The sequence below is a fragment of the Toxorhynchites rutilus genome, chromosome 3 (assembly GCF_029784135.1).
Source record: "Toxorhynchites rutilus septentrionalis strain SRP chromosome 3, ASM2978413v1, whole genome shotgun sequence".
Lineage (NCBI taxonomy): Eukaryota > Metazoa > Arthropoda > Insecta > Diptera > Culicidae > Toxorhynchites > Toxorhynchites rutilus.
Window position 1 is genome coordinate 163411323 of NC_073746.1, and position 27623 is coordinate 163438945.

General features: G+C 39.0%; 2 protein-coding genes and 1 pseudogene across 13 annotated transcripts in view; 2 read left to right on the plus strand and 1 right to left on the minus strand.

Moving 5' to 3' along the window:
- The window catches only part of LOC129779681 (PIH1 domain-containing protein 1-like), a 37516-nt gene extending 22805 nt beyond the window's left edge, over positions 1 to 14711 (minus strand). Inside the window, exons 1-2 of the mRNA XM_055787314.1 lie at positions 14489 to 14711; positions 14326 to 14425 (exon numbers count right to left, since the gene is read on the minus strand). Coding sequence (XP_055643289.1) covers positions 14326 to 14425; positions 14489 to 14560 — 172 coding nt within the window. The 5' untranslated portion in view covers positions 14561 to 14711. The remainder of the gene's footprint in view (positions 1 to 14325; positions 14426 to 14488) is intronic.
- LOC129779679 (multidrug resistance-associated protein 1) overlaps positions 1 to 27623 on the plus strand; it is a 59461-nt gene that overhangs the window by 2018 nt on the left and 29820 nt on the right. For 4 of the 12 annotated variants that reach the window (XM_055787301.1, XM_055787306.1, XM_055787305.1 and 1 more), the window contains exons 2-9: positions 14918 to 15146; positions 15500 to 15793; positions 15854 to 17014; positions 17073 to 17210; positions 17663 to 17809; positions 24953 to 25037; positions 25103 to 26064; positions 26121 to 26328. In XM_055787301.1, coding sequence (XP_055643276.1) covers positions 15102 to 15146; positions 15500 to 15793; positions 15854 to 17014; positions 17073 to 17210; positions 17663 to 17809; positions 24953 to 25037; positions 25103 to 26064; positions 26121 to 26328 — 3040 coding nt within the window. In that variant the 5' untranslated portion in view covers positions 14918 to 15101. Of the gene's footprint in view, positions 1 to 14572; positions 14749 to 14917; positions 15147 to 15499; positions 15794 to 15853; positions 17015 to 17072; positions 17211 to 17294; positions 17442 to 17662; positions 17810 to 24952; positions 25038 to 25102; positions 26065 to 26120; positions 26329 to 26550; positions 26772 to 27098; positions 27320 to 27623 lie in introns of those variants that run through there. The other 8 variants (XM_055787302.1, XM_055787311.1, XM_055787310.1 and 5 more) reach the window with 6 other exon arrangements.
- LOC129780974 (U4 spliceosomal RNA) lies at positions 11541 to 11768 on the plus strand (annotated as a pseudogene).

A 27623-nucleotide genomic window follows, 5' to 3' on the forward strand; every position in this document is an offset into this window, starting at 1 on the left:
TATTCTGTACTTTAGATACTGTATACCAGTGCTAAGATTTTTTTACGGAAAAAAGAAGCATATTTTTAAATCAAGGATGGCTTAGATTGATTAATTTTAGATTGTTAACACATTGAGCTCCGCTTTTTTGACGTAGGATTACGTCTTTCGGGTACATATTGGGGTACAAAATGAAAATCGAAAATCGAGCACATCATGAAAATTGTCCAATTTCAAACGCTTATTGCTCAGTCATTTCATGATGGATTGATGAAGTTTTTGCATCAACCGATTTCGGCACTCCATAACAATTTTTTATATTGAATAAAAAAATATATGTCATGAAACTAACTATCGAACAATTGAAAAATCTCAGCCCCTATCCTAACGGAAATATCAACTTCTAATTGGTCGAAATTGACGACACATACAGCGGTTCCCTAACAGAGACATCAAAACCAAGCTGTCTGGGGGAAATCGACATTGCAAATACATGAAAGTAGGGGTAGCTTTTGTTCCCACCGAAATGTGTTTCCTAACAGAGACATCAAAACCAAGGTGCCCGAGGGAAATCGGCATTGCAAATATATGCAAGCCGGGGCATTTTTATATTACAAGTAGGGTGAGTGATACGATTAACTCTAGCAAATGAAATTTAAATTTGGAACTTTAATGTTGGTTGCTTCGTGAAATTTCATATCAATGACCGATCGTGTATTTTGAAAAGTTTAGCACAAGTGTAATTGTAAAATTTTATATGGTAGCAGTTAAAAATGTTAATGTTAAGGTTAAAAATGATTTGATATATGAAACGATTTATTTCAATTTCCATAAATAAAAACCAAGGTGTCTCGAGCGGGAACGGGTTGTTTGGTTTAAGCTGACTGTTTTGTTGTGTTCATTTTCACCCAAGGAAAGTTCATGCGGCGAGAAAAAAATGGAAAAGCGAGAAATATTCGAAAAAGTGATTTTCCATATGCTCTACATATAGTATTAGGTGTTGTTAGTCCAATGAGAGTTGGGTAGAATAAACACTCAGAAAGTAAAAATTATAAAACAAAATTACCTTTTTCTTTTCAAATATGTTTTTTCTATATCAAAATAACATGTTTTTACTGATGAAAAAAAATAGCTGTGTTCGGTATTGGTAATTATCTCATATTACATTGGTAAGTTTTTTTGACGTAGGATTACGTCTTTCGGGAACATATTGGGGTACAAATTGAAAAATGAAAATCGATCGCATCGTGAAAAATGTCCAATTTCAAACGCTTGTTACTCATTCATTTCATGGTGGATTGATGTGATTTTTGCATCAAACGATTACGGCACTCCATAACAACTTTTGACATTGAATAAAATAGTATATATCATATAACTAACTATCGAACAATTGAAAAAATTCAACCCCTATCCAAACAGAGATACCCAGTCCTGATTGATCGAAATTGACGTCATTTCTTTTTCGCGCCCGATTTGTTCTCTCACCGGCTAGCTGCATGACAAATCGAGTAGGAGGCGCCTACTTCACACATACCAAATGATATAAAAGGATGGAGCGTTCGTGGATTTTATTCATTTTTACAACGGACGTGGAACGGACAACAACAAGTGGAGAGCAGCAGCAGTGAAAGCGGCTAATATATAGGCGAGCATAGAAGTTGAGCAGTCAAAATGCGAGCTGTGTCTCACATCGAGCTTCTATGGCAGCATAAGCAGCGGCAAACAGTAGCAACGGTTTTTGAAACCGGTCTACTACTAGTGGCAGCAGCAAGCATCACGAGCGGATCGTTTCAGGCACGCTCTCTCCGTCAGAAGTGCGAGAACATTCCTTGGCATCGTGAAAGTGCAGTATCGAATCTGAGCGGCCAACAATTAAGCTGTGTCTCACATAAGTAGCAGTAGCAGCAGCAGCGGCGGTAAACATCGAGGCTGAACCTCAACAATCGAGCTGTGTCTCGCATCGGTCCACTACTGTTGGCAACAACAAACATCATGAGTAGAGAGTTTCAGGCATGCTCACATTCTCTACTGCTGCTGCTGCTACTGCTACTGCTACTCAGTCAGATTTCTCATTCTTGTTGGACGCTCAGATCGATAAACATATGTGTTTCTAGTGTGCATTGCTGGTACTCCTGTTCACATCAACCAATACAATTGGATGCGGTTATGGAGGTAAAGGAGTCAAAGGATCCGGTTGAGGAAGAGTGTATCGCAAGGTTCCACATGACAACATCCATTGTATCAAACCCGCTATCCGTTGTTTAGCTCACCGTGATGGTGTCAACGAAACCCCTGCAAACCGACGCACAGAAGCCGAAGATGCCAAAGCCAAGGAAAGCAGCAGCGACTCAGAAAAAACTACCGCTGCCAAAAAGTTAACAACTGCTACATCCGACTGAAACCTCACATTAGCACGCAGCAGATTCCGTACAACCCATTTAACCATTCCAGTCCTTTTCAGGACTTTCGATATTGCTTTGAAACGAAAGAGTTTAATTTATTGTTTTCCACTTATCATAAAAATGATATAAAACTACGATCAAAAATACTGTTTACTTTTACATTTTCTTCGATCATGTGCAACTAACAGGAAACTTATCACGTCAGAAACATACTTTCCATCAACCAACCTGACTGGATGCGGTAAGGGAGGCGAATGACATATGTATGCACATATATATATATATATATATATATATATATATTGGCCGATGCCTTTGCGCGAACTACACGGGCGAGTAGCACCATAATAGCAAATCAAATGTCGATGTTCGTGATATGGGTGCTCCGCCGAAGTGCTACCCCTGTACGGAGCACTGCGCCGAAAAGTATGCACATCGCGTTGGTGTGATCGAAGAGCAGTATGAATTTCATGTCGTCTAAAGACGACGCTCGTACACACAGCTCGTCGCGCGGATGTCGTCTATAGACGACGCTCGTAACGGAAGGGTTAACCATCAATAACTACGCTTGGCAACACTGACATCTGGCAATTTTCATATAAGATTTTTCCCCCGCATGTTAAAAGTGGTTTTTCATGTACATAAAAGCGCAGCGTGGTATGTCAACAGCTTCCCGGTTAGAAAATAAATGATCGTTAGAAAATAAACCGACCCGTCCAATTTCAAACGTTTATTGCTCATTCATTTCATGATGGATTGATGAGATGTTTACATCATACGTTGTCGGCACTCCATAATAATTTTTCACATTGAATAAAATAATATATATCATGTAACTAACAATCGAACAATTAAAAAATCTCAACCACTATCCAAACAGAAGATACCTAGGCCTGATTGATCGAAATTGACGTCATTTCTTTTTCGCGCCCGATTCGTTCGTTAACAGGTTAGCTGCATGACAATCGAGTAGGAGGCGCCTACTTCACACATACCAAATGATATAAAAGGATGGAGCGTTCGTGGATTTTATTCATTTTTACAACGGACGTGGAACGGACAACAGTGGAGAGCAGCAGCAGTGGACGCGGCTAATATATAGACGAGCATCGAAACTGTGTGGTCAATAGGCTAGCTGTGCCTCACATCAAGCTTCTATGGCAGTATAAGCAGCGGCAAACTACTACTACTCTACTAGTGGCAGCAGCAAGCATCGCGAGCGGAGCATTTCGGGCACGCTCTCTCCATCAGAAGTGCGAGCACACGCTTCTTGGAATCGTGAAAGTGCAGCAGTGAACTTCAAGACGAGCATCGAATCTGGGCGGCCAACAATTGAGCTGTGTCTCATATCGAACTTAAGTGGCAGTAGCAGCAGCAGCGGCGGTAAACATCGAAGCCTAACATCAACAATCGAGCTGTGTCCCGCATCGGTCCAGTACTGATGGCAACAGCAAACATCATGAGCAGAAAGTTTCAGGCATGTTCTCTCTTTCTGTTGATGCTGCTGCTCAGTCAGATTTCTCATTTTGTTCGACGCTCAGATCGGTAAACATATATGTTTTTAGTGTTTTAAGTGTGGTCACATCAGATCAACATCAACCAACATGACTTCATGCGGCAAGGAAGGCAAAGGAGGATCGAAGCGTATCGCAAGGTTCTACATGACAATATCCAGTGTATCAAACACGCTATTCGCCGTTTAGCTCGACGTGATGGTGTCAACGAAAACCAAATCTCGTAAACGTGCCTCGGAGCTGAAACAACTTTCTATCACTGATACCGAAACTCGATTGTAACACTGGTGAAATGAACAAAAAATACCCAACAACCAAACCAAACGGCCCTTTTCAGGGCCATCAGATCATTATCAAAGAGTTTAACAGTATATTTTTTCAAACATCCAAAATCAGCCTAACAGATAGCCTAACGTAATCCTACGTCAACTATGCGGTCGTGTCTCGGACACAACCTTCTGTGACTTTTTTCTTTATTTCATCCATACAAAACACAGCAGGCATCTCGTCTAGGGTCACAGAGGGCGGTTTTCATCATTCCACTTTGGCATCTTCTATCAGATACGCACCAGCCAACGACTGTTTACCATACTTCTGTCATCATTACTCGGTAAAAACTGGTGGAGTGAACAAACAATACCCAAAAACCAAACAAAATTACCTTTTTCAGGGTCACCAAATCTTTATCAGAGTTTAACGATGTAATTCTTCAAACATATTCAAAATCAACAGATAGCCTGACGGAATCCTAAGTCAACTATGTGGTCGTGTCTCGGACACAACCCTTCTGTGACTTTTTTGCTGCGTTTTCTATTCAGCCCGCAACAGGAGCTTTTGTACAATTCCAGTAACGGTCCCAGCTCCCAAAAATACTGATTTTACAAATACAAAATAGTCAGAATTTCGACTAGAAAGTTGCACATATTGTAAAACATCCGAAAACAAATCGTATATACTTTTATATTCTTGCTAGCTGACCCGGCAAACTTCGTCCCGCCCAAAATTAGTTTTTTGTCATCGATACTTTATTTTATTTATTTATTCGTCGTCTTCTAGAGTATCGTACAGACTGGTTATACTTATGATATATTCTTAATCCTAGCTTTAAAACAATATTTAGTCATGTTGAAATCAAAAATTTGGCAGACATTGTTGAATGCTCGGAGGCAGAAACTTAATGGGTTATTGTAGCCATATCATGTTCTATGTCCGAGAACAGCAATTAATGTGGAGAATCGCAGCTGGCGTTGAGGAACGTTTATTGGAATATGCAGAGCCTTTAGTGCAATCTCAGGATAGAGAATGCTTTTAGGTGATAGCAGAGATGTGATCGTTGAAACGTAGCTTAGAGTCCATGATAACACCCAAGTCACGGATAGAATGTACACGATCCAAGAAAAAAGTGTCGATGTTGTATTGGTAGTTTATCGGCTCGTAGCAACGACTAAAAGAGATCACCTTTCACTTGCTTGTGTTCACACACATGCCGTTATCTTTGCACCACTGCGCTAGAGAATCGATATCGGCCTGTAAGCTGCAGCAGTTCGCAGCTGATTTGATGACTCGGAAAATTTGAAGGTTGTCGGCAAACAATAGTTTACCAGAAGATATTCGTAGGCACAAATCATTAATGAAGATTACAAATATCAATGGCACACGCTCTTGGGGGACTCCGGACGCTATATCGAATGTTGTGGATCGTGAGTTCACCTCAACAAAAGCTTTCCTACCGGTCAGGTAAGACATCAACAAATCGGATATCCAATCAGGAAAACCCATGTGCCTCAGTTTCCTCACCGTAAGAATATGCGGAACAGTATCGAAAGCCTTCGAGAAATCAATATAAACAGAGTCCACTTGGTTTCTGTGTTCAACTTCACGAAAGAGCACGTTGATGTAGCATAATAAATTGGACGTTGTGGAACGATGGGGTACAAATCCATGCTGGAACTCAGATATCATCGGTTTCGCTGCGGACAGTAGCACTGTATGGATCAGTGATTCGAGTAGCTTCCCTAGGCAACATAGGATGGATATTCCACGGTAATTTTTGACGCGCCGCAAACTGCCTGATTTGTAGATAGGAATCATCTTTTCATTTTTTTAAGGCTAGGAAATGTTCTTTCCTCGAGCGACTTGTTGAAGAGTATTGTCAGAGGAAAGGCCAATGATGAAGCGCAGTTCTTCAACAGGATGGTTGGAGAGTCTAACAGCATAAAAACATTTATTACACCCTAAAACTTTCACATGCAAAATTTGGTTTCATTTGCTTAATAAATTCTCGAGTAATGCAGAAATTTGTGATTCATTTGTATGGCAGCCACATCTCAGAGAGGGGGGTGGAGAGTCTAACCATAATAGAAACATTTATTGAACCCTAAAACCTCTATATGCCAAAATTGGTTTCATTTGTTTGATTGATTCCCGAGTAATGTTGAAATTTGTGTAATGTAGAGATTTGTGTTTTGAATCCTGAATATAATCGAGTAAAAAAAAAAAGTTTTTTATTCGTTTTTTTTTGTATATATTTTTTGTTTTTTGAATATAAAACAGGAATTTCATTTTTCATTTATCCCCTTAAGGTCAGAAAACAGCTTTCTCATATGAAAAAAAATATTTTTATCCAGATTAGCGATGGACGATCATATTTGATGCTTCTACGCATATGTTCGAATTTCAACAATGACAGAGTTATAGAGCTTTTTTTATTGTTTTGGACTATGTTGCCTCAAACTGGCTTTACATAAAAAAGTATGCTACGGAAGACGATTTTGTTGCTTTCATTTGAAAGATGAAAAAGTTTAGTACAGGATATAGTAGTGGAACATCCTAATTAGTGGATTTTAATAACATTTCGGAAGTGAAAAACTTGAAAGTTAATAATTTTTAATGTGTTATTATCAATTTTATCCTAAAAAATTATATTAAACTAGACTGTTTCCATCAATTAGATTATAGCTCTCTAGTCGCTCTACAATTTGTTCTTTGACACTCAACTTCCATCTTTCTCAATTTGGCTGCAATATAGATATAAACAATTCCTGGTGAAAATTGAAGCAAAATCTTCAAAAATCACGGTTTTTACCCCATTGTACATGTAATAGCCACTTAAATTTCACCTTAAACGATAAAAGGTTACATTTCTTGTTAAAATAAGTCATATTTGAAATGTAAAAAAAATATTTTTTCCAAACTGTATATAATCGAGTCCAAAATTGTATATAATCGAGTCCGACATGTACTGGGAGCGGTTGAAAAAAAAATGCGAAAATTTATTATATTCCTCTCAAATCCTATTTTCAACCCCTTCAAGCAATAATATCAACATCTTTGAGTTCACTTTTTTATCATTTCCTTTCAAATAATTTCACACGATGTGTCCTCCATTTTCATCAATGACATCTTCAAGTACACTCGTCTAGATAAAAAAAGAAGATGGCAGATTTAAAAAGCACCCTCTGATGCAAGTTAAAGTTTTGGACTGCCATCAACTAGGAAAAGTTTCCCAGGAAGAGGAAAAAACCAAAGTTCACGTCATCCGACTCGTTTCGAGTAACTTTTGCTGGCTCCGCCCTCTCTGAATACGTTATGGTGGACAAATTGAGGCTATCGGTACGACTTTTCGTGCCAAAGCCTATGACTTGCAACAAATGCAAGTCAGTTGGTCGTACAGCAGCTTAATGCGCTAACAAGGAGCGCTGTGCCACTTGCGGAGAGCAACATGTGAGCATATCCTGCAGCGCGACTGAGCGACTGAGATGCCGAATGAAAATGGTCATCTATAATTTCAAAAAGTTATCCCATAAAAAATGTTCACCTCGAGAAAACACCCTATGCCAAATATCAGCTCAATCGGACTTAAGGGAGAGTGGCGCAAAGCGGTCAAAGTTTGAGTTTTTTTTAAATCGAAAAATCACCCAAGGCGGGAGTAATCGGAAATTTTTGTGGTTTTCGGAAATTTTTTTTCGATGTCAAATGTCTTAAAATTGCATGAAACGTCGAGATCTAGTGTCATCTCGTAAATTTTTGTTTGTCAAAAATCGGCACTCTGGGACTTTTTCTGGGTTTTTTTCCGGAACACGAAATGAAACATATGGTTTTAAGTGTCAATAAAAATTTTTCATTCATTCGGAACTTGCTGCGAAATGTTGATTTGCACGATAATATACCCTATGCAAAATATTAGCTCATTCGAACTTCATTTATTAGTTTTTTTAAAAAACGAAAAATCACCGAAAATCGGGGTTTTCAAAAAAAAATTTGATGCCAAATGTCTTAAAATTGCATTACTCGTCGAGATTTAATGGTATCTCGAAAACTAAAATTTGTCAAAAAAAAATTTTATGGACTTAGTCGGTTTTCCGTCTGAAAAGTCGATTTTTGACAAAAAGATAACTTGGAGATAACTGTTAAACACGACGTGTCATGCAATTCTAAGACATTTGGCATCAACAAAATTTTTGAAAACTTCTATTTCCGGTGATTTTTTGGTTTTCAAAAAACTCAAATTTTAACGACTACTAAATGAATTTCTAATGAGCTAATATTTTGTAAATGGTATATTATCGTGCAAATCAACATTTCGCAACAAGTTCCGAATGAAAAATCGAGATAACTATTTTTATTGGCACTTAAAACCGTACTTTTCGTCTCGTGTTCCGGAAAAAAACCCAAAAAAAGTCCCAGAATGTCGATTTTTGACAAAAAAAAAATCGAGATGACACTAGATCTCGACGTTTCAAGCAATTTTAAGACATTTGGCATTAAAAAAAATCGAAGACCCCGATTTCCTTTACTCCCCCCTTGGGTAATTTTTAGATTTTCTAAAAACTCAAACTTTGACCGCTTTGCGCCACCCTCCCTTAAGTCCGATTGAGCTGATATTTAGCCTAGCATGTTTTTTCGAGGTGGTGAACATTTTGTATAGGGTATGCAATGATTATCTCTCTTGACGTCTAATTTAAATAGAGAGGTCGGAGCTATCACTGTTTTACAATGGAATTGTCGTAGTCTTATCCCTAAATTGAATACACTCAAATCTTTAATTCATTACTTCAATTGTCTTTCCACGATTTTAATATTATACGCTTGGACCGTGATGACATATACGGAGAGGTGTTATTGGAGATCAATAAGCGCCATTCACTTCTTAGAATTGACCTTCTACCTATTGGAGGGATCGAAGCTGTTGCTTGTCATGCAAACATCAGAGGCAAAGACCTCTGTATTGTAAGCTTATATTGGTCTCCGAAAGTTACAGTTAGCCGGAAGCAGCTTGCTGACATGTGCTAACTCCTTTCTGGGCCTACCGTAATCCTGGATCCCAACGGTAGTGATCATTGAAATTCCCATCACCACTGGGCCACATTCTTCTGAATTTGTAAACATGTCATATGACCCACGAGACACATTGAATGGAAAGAATATGCGGACGCGATTGCTCTAGCCATCAATTCCAGAGATGGTTTACCTCCATTGGAGGAGTATAAGAAGTGGGTAATTTACACGCAAATATGCTATATTCGCACTGAAATGCAAATAAACCATCGAAAAAACAAAATGGACGATAACATCGTCAAATATGCTTCTTTTCATACACCGTGCAGAAAAAAATTGGGACAAACCTTCCGCGCAAAATTAAAAATCCATCGATGTGAATATTCTTCGCTTTCATTAGTTGAAGAACGATTTCTCATGTTTCGAGCCTCTTTCCATAATTTTTTCATTAACATTCCTCGTGACAAATCTCCCTCAAAATTTCCGTTGTCATCACGGTACAAGTTTCATTCTCGTTTGATCTACGACAGCGCAGTTCGCGCTCAAACGAAACTCATCCCAGGATCCACCATTTGCCCAATCCATGGTGGGATAGCCAGTGTTCCAAGCTTTATGTAGAAAGATCGAATGCTTTTGGTAAACGTGGAACCATTGACGATTTTCAAACGCATTTAGTCCTTGAGAATCAGTTCAAAAATTTGATCAAAGGGAAAAGGCGTACTTATTGGCGGAAATTTTGAGGGAGATTTGTCACGAGTTCGTTACCTAAAAGCACAACACAGCCACGCGCAACAGAAAAGAAAAACTGTCTCGTCGCAAAGCAGGGAAACAAAACTAAATTGAAAGGTGAACGGCGTTGATTTGAGTTATTTTCTTGGGGAAAACTTTTTTTATGCGGTCCCTATCTACCACACAAAAAAAGTTTTTTTCAAATTGTGTACCGAACACGATTGCTTAAAGCTACTGGTGAAGTTTTGTACGATCTTTTTTTTATGCGATTGTTATTTGTGCGGTCCCTATCCCCTGCACAAAAAAAGGTTTTCCTGTATTCTATATTCGGGAATCTACGTTCATCTATCCGCATTGACGGCATTGAGCTTTGTATTACAAAATGGGGGAGTCGGAATGACAATATGGGTTTGCAAATGAAATGAACACACTTTTAAAATAAAAATTATGAATGAAAATTATTTTTTCCCAAATCAAATGCTCTCAAATATTTTGCGATATTCGTTAAGTTGCTTAGATTGCCTAGTGTGTAGATCAGGGATATCAGGTGATTTTTTCACATGTCTTCACATGGTACGTAAAAGTGTCTTCAAATGTCTTCACATGGTACGAAAAAATGTCTTCACAGTCATATCGAAAAAACTAAAATTCATAGCTTACATTTGGACAAAGTTTGAAAGCTTATTCAATGTTTATATTAATTGGCATTGTTATATAGCGCATTTCACTAAACTTGTCTTGAGGTTTTGATGTTTATTTCAATAAATGTGAACAAAGAATATATTTCACAACTACGAATCAAATTTCATGAGATTAGAAATGATAATTAGCATGATATACCGTTGATTGAGTGAATATCGCCCCGGTTTTTCCACAAAAACGGAACTGTGATAACTCAATTTGTTTATTTCAGCTTTCAAGTTTTGGTTGTAGCTCAAACCATATCCATAAAACTGATTATTGAAACGGTGTGTAACCGGAAAACCTTCGTTTTGTGAAGTGGTCGTTTGAAAGTTCTAGGTTAATCTATTGTATAATATAGGTCTAAATTAGTAAAAATACAATGTCACAATCATTGAAATTTTCTAGTGCAAATGAGTTAATGTCTTCTAGAGACATTAGAGGTCCCTCATTGATGAATTCTCGCGTAACTTTCGGTCGTTTTGGAATTTGTTTCTTACAGGTGTTGTTATCGATTTCAGTGCAATTCAACGAGTGATAACAATAATAATCAGTCTTTAGAACGAAATGCTGATATTTGGATTGTTGTTTATTAGTTAGTTTCAAATTTTTATAGTGCAACGTAATATGTCCAATGTGCAAACGCGGGCAGTCAAAACGTCCAATGTAACATTTTTCGCTCTGAGGCTTCAACCTTAATCTCAAATCACGGAACAATAGTTACGATTGGTTTTACGGAGTTATTCTTGACAGCTAGTGGTGAAAACAGTGATAAAGATTGATAGCTTTTAAGACAATTCGCGAAATAATGTACAGGTCTTCAACCACGTTTTTCTCGAGTTGGCGAAAATGTTACATTGGACCTTTTCAAAAGTTACGCGAGAATTCATTCTATATACTTGTAGATTTTCTGCTTGGAAAAATTTGAAAAAAACGAGTGAATGACTCCGAGATTAGCTTTGCGCAGTGGCGATGTCATAATTATTGAGGTTAATTCGAGGTGTGGTTATTGCTAGTTGAACACTGAAAAACCCGAGGCTAAAGTCTCTTTTGATTACTAATAACAAAAGTAAACAAGTGACACTGACAAAAAAGCGATCGAATGACACTGATACAAAAGCCCTATTTTTTTTGACGATCTTTCCGACTAATAGTTAGAAATTTATGAAAATAAAATCTCTCAAAAATCCACATACGCTATCATACTGGAATGTCGTCACATATTTCAAAATGTCTTCAAAGTAAGTCAAATGTCTTAAAAATGAAGACATGTCTTGAAACCTGGCATCCCTGGTGTAGATGGCCTTAAGGTGGCCGTACACTGTTTGCCCGGAGGTCAAATATTTGATATTTTTTGACAGATAAGGTTTGATTTGATATTTGTACAAACACTATTTTTTTTTTATCTGTATTATAGTGATTTTCAACTCAATTTGGCTGGTTCGTCACTTTTACTTCCATTTTTGGAAGAATGTCGGGAGTGAGAATTGAACTCGTGATCTTTAGCGTGAGAGGCATGGATGTTACCACTACGCCAGATCGCCTCCTACAAACACTATTTTGTTTGCCACTCTTCAATTTTAAACAGTAGTAAACAATATCAAACACCGAACATGGAAAAAAAATCAACTGAAATATCCAAGGTAACCTAACCATGTACCGACAGGTTCGAAGAACAGACTGAAAAAATATTTTAGGCATCCAATAATTGAATATTTGCTTGTCGTGTTTTGTGTAGAATATATTTGATCAGTACACGTTGACCAAATTTTATCTGTCAAAAAGAGTCAAATATAAAAAATACACTGTTTGACCGAAGCCAAATATTTGACCTCCGGGCAAACAGTGTACGGCCATCTTTAGTGTACCATCTGCTATTCAGATGTTTATTATGGTGCCTTTTTCAAAACATCGGTTAATTGGCTTTTCATGAAGCCTCATATTTCTGCAGACTGAGATAAAAACTAAATGAAATTATGGAAGACATTTAGTTTCTTGTAGAAAATCCCGCGAATCATTATAATACTCTCGATTTGTTAACATTACATCCTTTCGGAATCCCACTGTTTTCGGTTTGTCGTTTTGTCGTTCTGTTGCCAATCGGCGCAGGTAGATTCGTACACATTAAATCCGATGATGACTACACTGATCTTCATATAGCAACACAGTTTATGTTTTGACGTAGGACTACGTCTTTCATTTCTATACCGGGGTGTAAAATCAAAGTTTCGAAAACGAAAGCGTTACGCCGGAGACCGAGATTTTGAGTGTTAATAGCTCCTAAACAACTGAACGAAATGGTATGATAAACACTTCATTCGAAAGATAAAATGTCTACGCGTTCTATACTTGTTACTTTCTGATCCAAAAACTTGTTTCAATAGTCTTAAATTTGCTTTCAAAATAGGCTATTGAAATCACCAATCGGTATTTAAGCGAGCGCCGCTCGGAAATCCACTCAGTTCTAATTGAACAGCGATTGGAGCATGTTGTCGCTGTTGTGGTGAAGCTCTTCATTTATCATGAAAGCGCGGATGAACGGTGTCACCAAGAGCCTGTTTATGCACCTTAGGCCAGAAGGGAATCCATCAGGAGGAGAGTGATGCTACAAACGGTTCCCCGGGAAGATCTCGAAGCAGCCGCTACACACATACACACATACACGCACGGAATTCTTTCCGTTTGGATCGAGAAAGATCCGGAAAATAATCTGCCAGTTCCTCTAGGAATTTAAAAATACATTCATGTGAAAGAGTTTATTTGAATGTTTTCTATCCATGTAACACTGTGACCAAATATGTTTCAATCAAGTGCTATTAACAGATGTGGAAATATCTAATCGTTACTGAAAATAATCTGCCAGTTCCTCTAGGAATTTAAAATTACATTCATATGAAAGAGTTTATTTTAATGTTTTCTATCCATGTAACACTGTGACCAAATACATTAGGTTTTGTGATTTTTCAATCAATCGCAATCAACAGGATAGCTTCTGAAGATTATTCTTCCTCATCAGTAGGATATTTCCGTGGGTTTTTGTTGTGTGCTTTTTGCATTCCATCGTGTATAATCTACAGACATGAATGAGAAAGCGCTGAAGTGAACTTCACACAATTTTGTTTTGTTTCGCGGGTGCTCCCGTGGCCGAGTGGTTAGCGTCATAACTAACATGCCGGGTGTTCGGGTTCGATTCCCGTTCTGGTCTGGGGAATTTTTCGTCAAAGAAATTTCCTCCGACTTGCACTGTGATCACGCGTATTCTAGAGCTTGCCACTCAGAATGCATTCAAGGCGTGTTATTTGGCATAGAAATCTCAACTAAGTACTAATAAAAATGACGCAAGTAATACTACGTTGAGACGGCGAAGTTCCTCTAGGAACGTTAGTGCCATTGAAGAAGAAGGATATTTCCGTATCCAATATTGGATGCATAAAACCTCGTGCCTCCAACGTAACGCTCTCGTTTTCGAAGTTCTCCAAATATTCATTCATTCAGAATGAATTCAGATTCAACTTCATACAAATGATCTCTAAATCAACGATAGTCCTACGTCACCCTTGCGGTTATACCATAGACATAACCCACTTCCTGTTTTTTATGAAGGATTATTTTCATTAATCGATATGAGGTATGAGGTTTCTGCAATGAAACCGGTGACACGAACATAACAGTTCCAAGGAATATAAAACAAGCTCCATATTTCATATTATTTATCCGATATCATTACGAGACACACTCACCAGGCGATGGCTTAACGATCTTCGATCGTCCGCTGCTGATGTCCTGCGCTTGTTCCATTATCGGGCCAAACATGTTATTGAATTCCTCTTCCGTCTCATCCTACACACATGAACGTAAACAAGCCATCAGAATCGCATTCATTTTTGTGGAATAGTAACTCACCCGCACAAAGCGTAGATTCTTCTCTATCAGTGACGAGTCAGCATCGAGAAACGCGGTTGATGGCTTGGACATTTTCACTTGAAAACTGTTTTTATACGTGATTTAAAACTTATTATGGCTTTTATTTTTTCCCGAGAACCGGAAACCATAGAAATACAACACGATTTCACAACACTTGAAATAGTAATGTCGAATGCTGTCAAACATCGGTCGTAGCTCGTGTTGATGGTGTTGATCGAGTAGTTTGTTCGGTTGTGTTAGTGAGTAGCACAGTGCCGAAGAGTATTGTAAACAAAAAATGCTCTCAGCCTTTTATAAATGAAATTTCAGCTTCCACATTACATCCTCAGTCTAATGAACATACAATCATGTGAAGTTTGTCTGTGTGTCAAAGATATTACTAGCAAAAACATCTTTCATTCATTGCAGTGTGAATTGGAATCGCCGTGTCGGCAGCTGACGTCTGATTGTTTGTACACAAATCGGGAACCAGACTGGTGTAAGTAAGCGCACGAGAGCAATTTTCCAAGGGCACACTTGTTGCTGTTTTCCGAAGCCGAGCCGAGCGGAACTCACCACAAGTCATTTTGACAGCACCTAATCGGCGACAAAAATGGACGACCATCCGATGGACGAGTTTTGCGGCTCTAAATTTTGGGTAAGTTGTTGTGGTAAATTGGACAGGATTAGCTCTCAAAATGTTTCAAACGCCTTCTGGACTTGTGCTGTTTCCGGAGCAATACGAGTCTGAGGAGAAAAGGCGGTTTTCTGGCCATTGTAATCAAGTTAAATTTTCCCGTTCGATTGTCGTTTAGAGTTGTCATTTTGTGAGGGGTGATTCGTGACTGTGAGAAGTAACGGTATTGGTAGTGAGTGCCGCACGTTGTGTTTTTGTTTATCTGTTTTATGCGTGTTTTTCATTTACCAGCTGATTGCACCGGTATTTAAATTATGCCTATGAATACTCGAATGTATTTACATTTTTTTTTTACAATATGATTCTTTACACAGGATTACAACTTGACATGGTATACCGACGACCCCGATCTGACGCCTTGTTTCCAGCAGACGGTGCTGGTGTGGGCGCCATGCGCATTCCTGTGGCTGTTTTCCATCATCGAACTCTTTTACCTCAGACACAGTCGCAACCGAAACATACCGTGGGGAACGTTAAACATCTCGAAACTGGCAGTAATCAGTATGCTAGTGATATTATCCTTAGTAGATGTCATTAAAGCAATATCGGCGGACGGATCAGTTCCGCCGGTTTATTTTTACACCCCAGTGATAAAAATTGCCACCTTCGTGAGTACAAATATTTAAAAATTCACGCAACAGATTAGTAAAAATTTGTTTCCTTTTCAGGCTTTCGTCGCTGTTCTTGTGTACTTGAACAAATTGAATGGAATGCGAACTTCGGGTTTGCTGTTCCTATTCTGGTTCCTGCTCATTGTGTGCAGTATACCACGTTTCCGTACAGAGGTTCGCTCCTATCAGAGTCGATTGGAGCAAGATTCGTGGGCTAATTATCACTTTGTGAGCTTTATGATTTTCTTCGTTTGTTCATGTGCAATGTTCGTGCTAAACCTTTTCATCGATAAACCTCCCCAAACGACCAAGTATGAAGTTACGGATAAAGATTGTCCTGAATTGTCGGCAACCTTCCTTTCGCGCTTGGTGTTCGGTTGGTTCGACAAACTTGCCTGGACAGGATTCAAGAGACCGCTGGAGAATGAGGATCTATGGAATATGAAGCCGGAAGATGCTTCGAAAGAAGTTTCCCCTTTGTTCATGCAGTATTGGAACCAAACTCTGGAGAAGACATACAAAACGCGTGAAGTGAACGATGTTACCAGCACAGCTAGCTTCAAAAAACAGTCCTCGAGAGTTGACTTCAAAACAACGAAAACCAAAAAGATTGCTTCAATCTTGCCGGCGTTGGTGAAAGCTTTCGGACCGACATTTGCCTTCGGATCGTTTCTGAAACTGGGACAGGATGTTCTCACGTTCGCTTCACCACAAATTCTTAGACTCATCATTACCTTCGTCGGCACGGATGAACCAATGTGGAAGGGCATATTCTATGCGTTTCTGTTGTTCGCGGTTGCGGCCGTACAAACTCTCTTTTTGGCCCAATACTTTAACAGAATGTTTTTCGTTGGGTTGCGGATTCGTACCGCACTCATCAGCGCCATCTACCGAAAGGCTTTGATCATCTCCAACAGTGCCCGGAAAACATCAACAGTTGGGGAAATTGTGAATCTCATGGCTGTCGATGCGCAAAGATTTATGGACCTAACGACATACATCAACATGCTGTGGAGTGCCCCGTTGCAGATTGGATTGGCCCTGTTTTTCCTGTGGGAAATACTTGGTCCGTCTGTGCTGGCCGGACTAGCCGTTATGATCATTTTGATTCCTGTAAATGGCGTGATAGCCAATCAAATCAAGACCTTGCAGATTAAGCAAATGAAGAATAAAGACGAACGCGTTAAGCTGATGAATGAAGTGCTGAGTGGCATTAAGGTATTTTGGATGTAACAGCACAAGTTATGAAGTTTACATAAACATTTCGCTTCCGCAGGTTCTGAAGCTGTACGCATGGGAGCCAAGTTTTGAACAGCAAATTCTCAAAATTCGTGACAAGGAAGTGAAGGTGCTCAAATCAGCCGCTTACCTCAACGCTGGAACATCTTTCATTTGGTCCTGTGCACCGTTCCTGGTAATGTAGACCTTCATTTTTGATTTCATTGAATTACCCATTATCTCTTCCTCTAAAAATTTGCTCCAAAATGTTCCACCAAAGGTGTCAATTATCACTTTCTCAGTTTATGTGCTGTCCGATGATAGTAACGTGTTGACCCCAGTGAAAGCGTTCGTATGTCTTACCCTGTTTGACATCCTCAAAATGCCACTGGTATTGCTGCCAATGTTAATAGTTTACATCGTAGAGGTAAACACTTCCGAGAATATTTTTTTCTAACGGTGGCTGTTCGTAGAGCTTCTCGTCATGCGTTCATTAGAGGAAGAGTCGCATTTTTAACCCAACCCATAAACGAAATTTTCAGCACATTCTAACAGTTTTTTTTGTTATTTTTCCCTGGCCATACCTCAATCTATGCCATTATCATCCACATGAACACACACACACACCTACACAACTATCGAAACTAGGTATCATTGGTCACTTTCGCAACCTATGTCATGGTGGATGAAAATAACGTCCTGAATGCTACCACGGCTTTTGTTTCACTAGCACTCTTCAACGTTCTTCGGTTTCCGCTCTCGATGTTGCCTATGCTCATCTCTAACATGGTGCAAGTAAGTGATATCTCCGTTACAGGATTCCCCCGTTACTAATTTAATAATAATAAGCATAACTCCAACAGTTTTTTTTAAATGATTAATAAGCTAGTTGATATTGCTGAATGTTGTTCAAATTTTCTTAGTAAAGCGTTGTGCACAAATTACGTAACGATAAAAATGCGATTTTTGGACCCCCCTCCTCCCCTATGTAACAAAAGGTAACGCAAGACAGACCTTCCTCCCCTTATGTTACGTAACGCTAATCTTTACACAAAGTCAAAGTTGTTCGTTCAACATAAAAAAATACATATCTTCCCAGGTCGGAATGAAATGTTCTTCCGGTAGTTCCTTATATGCAAAAAGTGACATCGGAAAAACTTTCGACAAGTTTATAGAGTTTTGAACAAACATAGACGGACAATTGATACTGACATCAATTGGGATTGGTGCTTTCAACCCATCTGGCGTTAAACTGAGAGGAACTCCATGTTTCAATGCAGCAGTTCCTGTCGTTACGTTTCGCTACTAGGCCCTGGGATGTTCTTACGTGACGAGCAAACCACTCGGCTTAATATCGTACTAATTCCGCTTCATCGATTTTGGAGTTTGCAAACTCAATATATTCTGCATTGAGGAAAAATTTGGCGATTGCTAGAATATTCCACCCATCAGCTAACGATTTCCCTGATAATTGTTTCATTTCCAGTTGAGATCCCTCATGATCATGAGAAAGTATCGAAACTACTAACTATCGGGGAAGAGGAGCCATCCGATGTTCAACGATTGAAAAAACTGCGTCCTGGAACATTTCTAGTAACGCGTATTGGATAAAGATCCAATTGATTAAAATGATGAAAAAATCTATGACCTTTTCAAAACGGGTTCTCGTGTAGTCCACCATCCACATTAATTATGATGACTGGCTTGAGTGCTCCTTGAAGCTGGATAATCTCGAATTCAGGCAGCTCGCTCACCCTTTTCAAATCGAGCCCATTACAGAATGCGTTCAAAGAACAGTGCCTTCCTGAACGAACTGCAACGTACATTGGACCACTGTATTAAACTGCTTCTGCATGACCAAGGTGCCCTTAGCATCCCGCGATAACAGACGGAATAAGCTTTTGTTTAGCAGCCATGACAAAATGAAGATCTGTGTTTTTGGTGGGAAAACATCTCTTCATCTCAGTTTTTTCTCAAAAAATCTGTATTGAGATCTGTATTAGGTTTAAAGTGTAATTTTTAAGCATAATTTTAGCTTTAGTATAATTGATTGGCATAGTAATGATTGATTAGACGATGTTGATGGTATCCACGTAATGTCAGGGAACATATACACTAGGGTGCCAATGAATGTATCGGAAAAAATCGACCCTAAAATTTCAAAAAGTTACCCTATACAACATGTTTACCACCTCAAAAAAAAACACCCTGTGCCAAATATCAGCTCAATCGGACTTAAGGGAAAGTGGTGCAAAGCGGTCAAAGTTCGAGTTTTTTGAAAATCGAAAAATCACCCAAGAGGGGAGAGTAAAGGAAATCGGGGGTTTCGAAAAAAATTTTTTTGATGCCAAATATCCGAAAATCACCGGAAATCGTGATTTTCAAAAAAATGGGTGGGTTATATCTATGATATAACCGCAAGGTTGATGTGGAACTACCTTAGCGTAGCAATCATTCGTTTGAATTGATTAAATTTTTGATTGAATGAAACAATTCCCGAATTTGAATGAATTCAATATATTTGCTTTGTGAGTAAAAATATTGTATAATTCCATATAAGGTCAATTCATGCATTGTGATAGATTATGTTCTTTGTTACAAGTAAATTTAATGACAGTCCTTTTACGCTTGGTATGATGCCTAGAACAAATTATGGGAACGGAAAAATTATCAAACGATTATTTTATTTTACGTTTCCTTCTGAAGTTTGCATCTCTCAAGTGTACGTATTTCTTGAACCGCGAAATTGCTTGATTTGATGAACTTCAGGCACTCAGTTTCGATTTTCACATGTACATTGAACGTTTATTGAACGAATATTGTTTAATCAATAGGCGTTATCGTAGCAAACGGTTATGAAGGCATATCCTTCAATGTAATCTTGAATAACCGAGCCAAAGCGTTGTGTTTGTACCTGCTTTTGTAATCCGTGTTAGGAAAACACTTTTCGGAGTGCAAAAAAAAAACATGCGATTTCAGAAGTACCCTCGGAAGACCGTTTTAAGGAAACATATTCTAGTTTGCACAAAGGCAAGTGAGTACAAAAGTACTCGCAGTTTGCATTTATTTGCTGAGCCCATTTCCCCAGATATCTTGGTTTGAAGTCTGTGTTAGGGAAACACATTTCAGTCGGAACAAAAATGCCCCCGACTTACATGTATTTGGAATGCCAATTACCCCACGCTCCATGTATTTGAAGTCTGTGTTAGGGAAACACATTTCAGTCGGAACAAAAATACCCCCGACTTTCATGTATTTGCAATGCCGATCTCTCCAACGCTTGCTGGGTTTGAAGTCTGTGTTAGGGAACTCATTTCGGTGAGAAAAAAAGTCCCCATACTTTCATGTATTTGCAATTCCGATTTCCCCAAGGCTGCTTGGTTTTGATGGCTGTGTTAGGGAAACCGTAGATCGTGCCAATCAAAATGAGGCAGTTAGGGCGTTTAGATAACGCTTAACATTTTACAATTATTCATTTGTTTAGCTAATGAAAAATAACATTTTATCAATACCGATAGAAGCGTAGAAATATTCCCTATCAATTGATGCAATCTTTCCGATCCAGTAAGAAATGTTCGAGTTATAAGCATTCGGAATCTTTCATTTTTTCCTGCATGTTCTGTGTTTAGGTTTTCATTTTACCCCCATATACACCGGTTAGACGTAGTCCCACGTCAAAAAATTTTTTATGCCAAATGTCTCAAAATTGCATGACACATCTAGATTTACAGTTATCTCAAAAATTTTTTTTTGTTAAAAATCGTCTTTTTAGATGGAAAAACGACCAAGTGCAAAAAAAATATATTTTTTACAATATTTTTTTTCGGGATAATAGTAAATCTCGACGAGTAATACCATTTTAAGACATTTGGCACTAACAATTTTTTTTGAAAACCCTGATTTTCGGTGATATTTCGTTTAAAAAAAACTCAAATTTTTACGTCTTTGACACTAATAAATGAAGTTCCAATGAGCTAATATTTTGCAAAGAGTATATTACCGTGGAAATCAACTTATCTCGATTGTTCCGAATGAAAAATCGAGATAACTATTTTTATTGGTACCCGAAGCCATACGTTTCGTTTCGTATTCCGAAAAAAAACCAAGTCCCAGAGTGTCGATTTTTGAAAAAAAAAGTTTTCGAGATGACACTAGATTTTGACGTTTCATGCAATTTTAAGGTGAAGGTGGAAGCTAGCCATTGTAGTAGTATAGGTAAACCCTCGTGTAAAAATGGGGTAATAGTGTTTGTGAGAGAAGAGCAAAGCACACGTAAATAGATCAATTCACTTATCAGACTGTGTGGCGCTTCATTGACACGAGTCTTTGAATACATTTGAAAAAAAAAACAAATAACAATTCAATACTAAAGTAAAATGTATGAACGATATGTTCCGATGAACAATTGCAAATATAAATGTATATAGAAGGTGCATTTGCATATGATTCTGATTATACGCGAGCGTAACATGAGCAAATTTATAACACATGCGAATTGGGGCACTTTTGGTATTAACAAGTTCTTCCGCATAGTAACTCGATGTTGATAATTCCTTAATATTTTCCTTCGTTGATCGTATTGTTTTCACATATTCACGTTGGAAAGCCTTAACCCTTCTCTTCGTTGGCCGAGGCATTTAGATTGAATTTAATACTTTTCCGTTTACTGTTTTTGAAAGCATAGGCAGCCGTGGCAGTGTTCCGAGCTCTGCAATACAATTTTCTTACCCAATGTTAAAGTTGCTAAAACTTACATTATAGACCCATTAAACGTAAAAATAATAATTGTATTGATATCAACACATCAACACAATTTTATTCTATTGATTTTCATGACATGGGACGCTATGACTCCGGAATAACATTTTATTGAGTGGTTTTTATAGCTGTTTCGATGATGTTGTTTGGCATCAGTGTCGAAAAAATAACGATGCTTCCACCAATACAAACAAAACCATTGCAGAAGATTGAAAAACGAAAATTTAACTTTCAGAGCACTTGCTCGAGTTTTCCGACGTTCTTCACTATACGGTGCGAAAGCAGATGAAAATTTAATATCTTGTGAGTAATCGATTAGAGTTTGGTTGATATTACTTGATGGGAAGTGTGCGAAAACGATCATTTTCTTCACACTGTTTCGCAAAATTATTGATTTTCGGGCGAGAGGTGAGGGAGGGAGATGAAAGAAATGAGCGCCATTGTGGCAGCCATTTATGGCTAGCTTCTACCTTCACCTTAAGACACTTGGCATCAAAAAAAAAATTTCGAAGCCCCCGATTTCCTTTACTCTCCCCTCTTGGGTAATTTTTCGATTTTCAAAAAACTCAAACTTTGACCGTTTTGCGCTACGCTCCGATTGAGCTAATATTTGGCATAGGGTGTTTTTTCGAGGTGATGAACATTTTTTATTAGATAACTTTTTGAAATTAAAGATGACCATTTTCATTGGCACCCTAATATACACTGTAGTAAAAATACATTGTTTTGTTGAGGTGTAATGGAAATTATGAAACGGCGATAGAAATTTATTGTCCCCAAAAACCGTTTTAGCTGCTTAGCAACGACCGGGCGGGGAAAATTCAGGATAGCGTCAACCTTGCTTGGTTTTGGTTTGATGCCGTCCTGAGATAAGATGGCCGAGGAATTCGACCTCTGGTTGCCCGATCTGGCATCTGCCTACGTTGATGGTGAGCTCATTATCACGTAGCCGACTGAATACTGTACGCAGGTGCTGCTTGTGTTGTGTAATATCGTCGGATGCTACGCAGAGATTGTCAACAAACGGAAAGATGAAGTTGAGGTTGAGGTGACCGGCATTCCGGAGTCCGAATGTCATAAACTTGAATTCGAACAATCCAAAGGAAGTTGTGATGGCGGTGAAAAATCTTGAATGTGTGGTACAGGGTAGCAGTCTGGCACCGTGATTGCATTGATCTGTAGTCGCCGCAGGGTCGCCAGGTTCCGTTCGACTTCTTCCCCAAGTTCGACTTCTTCCCCAAGTGTTGAACAGTGTCACAATAGAGTGTGTTGTAGAACAATATCGATTGTCTGATTGCACAATCAGTGTGATCGGATAAGAGATAAGAGATAATAACGTGTGTATTATTTAGAGTGCGATGTCTATAGTTGCCACACAAGTGTTCTGTTGTCCGAATTAATCTGAGTGAATTCAGGTGTTTCAGTTTGTTTTGTTCAAATACAAACAAACGTAATCTCTATCTACAGATTCTTGGTTCTTAAAAAATCTGTAGAAATACGAAATGTTATGGTAAAATATGTAGATTTGGTAACCTTGTTCGAGATGCATTTATCGGTGTTCGCTTACTGGCTGCTGTTAAACCCATTAAAACACGTGAATTATCGTCTTGACTCAGGGAACATACCTCATTCCGCTCATAATTGAAGCTAGTTGCTCGAACATATAGGGGCCCGTGAATTTATTTAGGAATAAAAATGGAATTTTGTTACGTAACGATAACGGCTACTAACATCCTCCCGCCCTATGTCACATAAAGTAACGAAAACTCGACCCCCTCCCCCCACTCGCGTTACGCAATTTGTGCACGACGCCAAACAACCGGTCAAAAAAAGTACCGTGCACGAGTATACGTTCATGTATATGTTCAATCCGATCGTGGTGCAATAGTATTGAATTGTAATGAATGATATATTAAAAAAAAAAAATTACCAGGCAAACGTAATGCACCAGACAAACGAATGCAGTCCTTGCTAAAGGATCGTATCCTATGTTTCAAATTAAACGGCCAATCAGTGGAACACAGGATGGTGTGCGGGAGACTGCCGCTTCCGACGGCGGGTCGGTGGTCGACTCTGATTGCGTATTTGACGTCTTGGGCCGCCTCGATTCCTCATCCTCGTTAAATGGGGACTTCGCCTCCATTATATGACCTCAGAATAAATTTTCAAAAACAAAAACGAAAAAAAAATTATAATAGAAATTGCGCTTTTTCTGTAAGGCATGACGTTTTTCCCGTGCCACAATATTTCTAGCCTACGAAACTCTTTCTGAGCGGTTGTTATTGTTGCAATTGTTTCCTGGGCGATTTATTTCGGTCACGGTCGTGGAGCTTCCTTCAACTGAATTTTATGTTGTGTACGGCTTTATACTGTTTTGAGCAAACTTGTACAATCTTAAGCTGAGCGCTGTCTTTGACGATAGTTTGTTAGTTTTTTTGGACGACATGTGTTCGAAAAAAACCAATCGAGCACAAGTTACCCGACACAATATGGCTTGAGTGAAGTCCAGTAGGATATGCTTTCATGGCTAGTACAGCCCTCACACTGCGAATATTTACTTTGAAGCCAGCTTGGAACCATACGGGACCATTCAAATTCAAAGGTCTGAGAAGCAAGAGTTACTAGAAGTAATTTGACAGAAATATGCTTGCAATAACTTTAAAAAAATGAGGGAATGGCTCCCAAAACATCACAACTCAATACGTTTCACCAGAAAAGCAATATGATGTAAGTATAATAAGATGAGAGTGTTCCACCTCCGTTGCCAGAGTTCTCATTATGACTTATGACTCATCTTGGTACCGTTCGACTACACAACATTCCAAGGAAAAATAGTAGAAAGATAAGAATAAAAATGAATGTTTAGATCTAGTTTTAGTTCTGCACAAGTACGACGACATTTCAATTCTGACAAAATATTATAGTTTTTACCCTATTACAAAAATGTTACTTATTTCGAACCCATCCTGAATAGATACAATAGTTTTTGGTTGTGTGACTTATTCGCCAAAGGAAACATTTTAGCACACATTTTGTTTGTAACCAGTATTATTTCTATCCATTACCACACTGAGTAAAACGATGCTACCAACAGAACCAATAGTAAACCTAATGATTTGTATTAATTGTTTGATTCAAGTCAACATCTCAGCACGAATTTCTGTTTATTTCCCCACATAGACTAGCGTTTCTGTGAAACGCATCAACAAATTTCTCAATCAGGAAGAGCTGGACCCTGACAACGTTCAACACGATGAAAAACAATGTAAGTATTTGCGATTCCATAGTTTAATGCGGTCGTCGTAAATGATATCGTTCTCTGCTGTCCAGCATGTCCACTGGTGATTGAGGACGGGGCGTTTTCATGGGGTGGAGATGAAACGACACTCAAAAATATCAACATGAAGGTGGCAAAGAACGATCTGGTTGCCATCGTGGGCACGGTTGGTTCTGGAAAAAGCTCACTTCTATCGGCATTTTTGGGCGAAATGGACAAAGTCTCGGGACGTGTGAATACGGTGGGAAAAATCGCCTATGTTAGCCAGCAGGCTTGGATCCAGAATGCCACACTGCAGGACAATATTATTTTTGGTAAACCACTGGACATCAAACTGTACAACAAGGTAATATCGGCGTGTGCATTGAAACCGGACATCGAGATGTTGCCTGGCGGAGATCAGACCGAAATTGGAGAGAAGGGTATCAATTTGTCCGGTGGACAGAAGCAGCGCGTGTCGTTGGCTCGGGCCGTGTACAACGATGCGGATATCTATTTTCTGGACGATCCCCTGAGTGCGGTAGATTCCCACGTTGGTAAACATATATTCGAGCAAGTTATCGGACCGAATGGACTACTCGCGAAGAAGACGCGTGTGCTGGTTACGCACGGTATAACGTATCTGTCGCACTGTAACAACATCTTCGTTATGAAGGACGGCGAAATTTCCGAATCAGGCTCGTATCAGCAGCTGATGGACAAGAAGGGTGCCTTTGCGGAGTTTTTGATTCAGCACTTGCAGGAAGTCAACGAAGAAGAAGAAGACATTGATGAGATTAAAGCACAGCTCGAATCGGGTGTTAGCAATGTGGAGCTCAAGCACAAATTAGAACGAGTAATCAGCAAGCGATCGAGAAGTGGCAGTTCGTCCGATTCAGGTAATGAGCTCTCGAGACAAGCGTCGGAAATCGGCGGTAGCAATTCGAGTTTGCGACGAAGGACTCCGGAAAAGAAGGCCCCAGAAGAAGAACAGAAGAACAAGTTGATTGAACAGGAAAAATCCGAAACAGGAAGTGTGAGTATGGATTACTTGAATGGTGGATGTCGATATCTATATGTGCTTTTTTTTAGGTCAAATGGGAGGTGTATAAGCATTATTTGGCCAGTATAGGACTTACTCTCTCTGTGGCAACAGTGATTCTGAATTTGATTTTCCAAGGATTCTCAATCGGATCCAACCTGTGGCTCTCGAAATGGTCAACCGATCAAGCAGCGGAAAATGACACCAGTGTTCGAGATATGTATCTCGGAGTGTACGGTGCCTTCGGAGCTGGCCAAGGTAAGAGATGATGTACTGCAGTTCTTTTATGCCTATTCTTCATTATTTTGTGTTCAAATTAAATTCGTTCAATCATTCCAGCTGTTTTATTAAGGTAATATGCTGTGATTACGCTGGAATGATTACCATTCTTAAACGAAATAATACTCCTGCACATCCACATTTTTAGTTGCTAATAGCTCAGCTGATGTATTTCTAATTATATTTATTCCTCACTTTTAGTTTTAACTCAGTTTATTGGCTCACTAACCTTCTCACTGGGCTCTCTAGTAGCGGCGAAAGCTATGCATGAAGCTTTACTTACGTATGTTCTCAGGTGGCCGATGGCAGTATTTGACATCACTCCGCAAGGACGGATCCTCAACCGCTTTTCAAAAGATGTAGACACGGCAGACAATACCCTTCCGCAAATTTTACGCTCTTTCTTGATGCAATTGTTCGCGGTAAATTAACACTTTTAACTAGCACACTATCCTAACACGCTATCCCTGTTATTCAAGCTGTTTTGTGATTATTTATTATTTGTCTGACGGAAGAAAGTATTGCATGCTGTTTTTCTTTTGGCCGACGCGATGATACGTAGAACTGAAAAGATTCAACATTTATCATGGATTCGGCATTTCAAATAATGCTCTGGGTCATGTTAACTGCTTCGCAGTCATCTGTGTACTACATTGGTACTGAATTCCAGTATTAACCAAACTCTATCGCGTTTCTTTTCTTTGCTTCGCTTCGATTTGATACCGTATGAAACATACACACACGCACAGTGCTCTCAACTTTCGCCGTCTCGATAACGTTCTCGCTGGGCGCGTTGAAGGCAGCCCGTGAGATGCACGTTATCCTTTTGCGATACGTACTGCGTTGGCCGATGGAGCTCTTCGACACGACACCACTCGGGCGGGTGTTGAACCGTTTCGCCAAAGACGTGGATGTCATTGACAATACGCTGCCCGTAGTGGTGCGCTCGTGCCTGATGATGATCTTTGCGGTAACGTAAACAGCTCAATTTTTTTTTCTATTTTTATTTATAGTTGTGGTTTTAAAAAGTTAGCAGTGTGTAGTTGTTTTTGAATTGTCCATGTACTGTTAGTTAAAGTTTGAGTTATTGTACTTAGTGTTGTGCATGATATTTATGAAACGATTAGGAAGACTATATGAACAATAGGACGAGTAAGGTATTCATACAGAAAGTTAAAAACCTTAAGTTTATCGTGTAAACAATCAGTCGACCAACAATGCGAAATACATAATCAACCATAGATAGGTAGGATGTATTGAACGAGCTGTGCTAA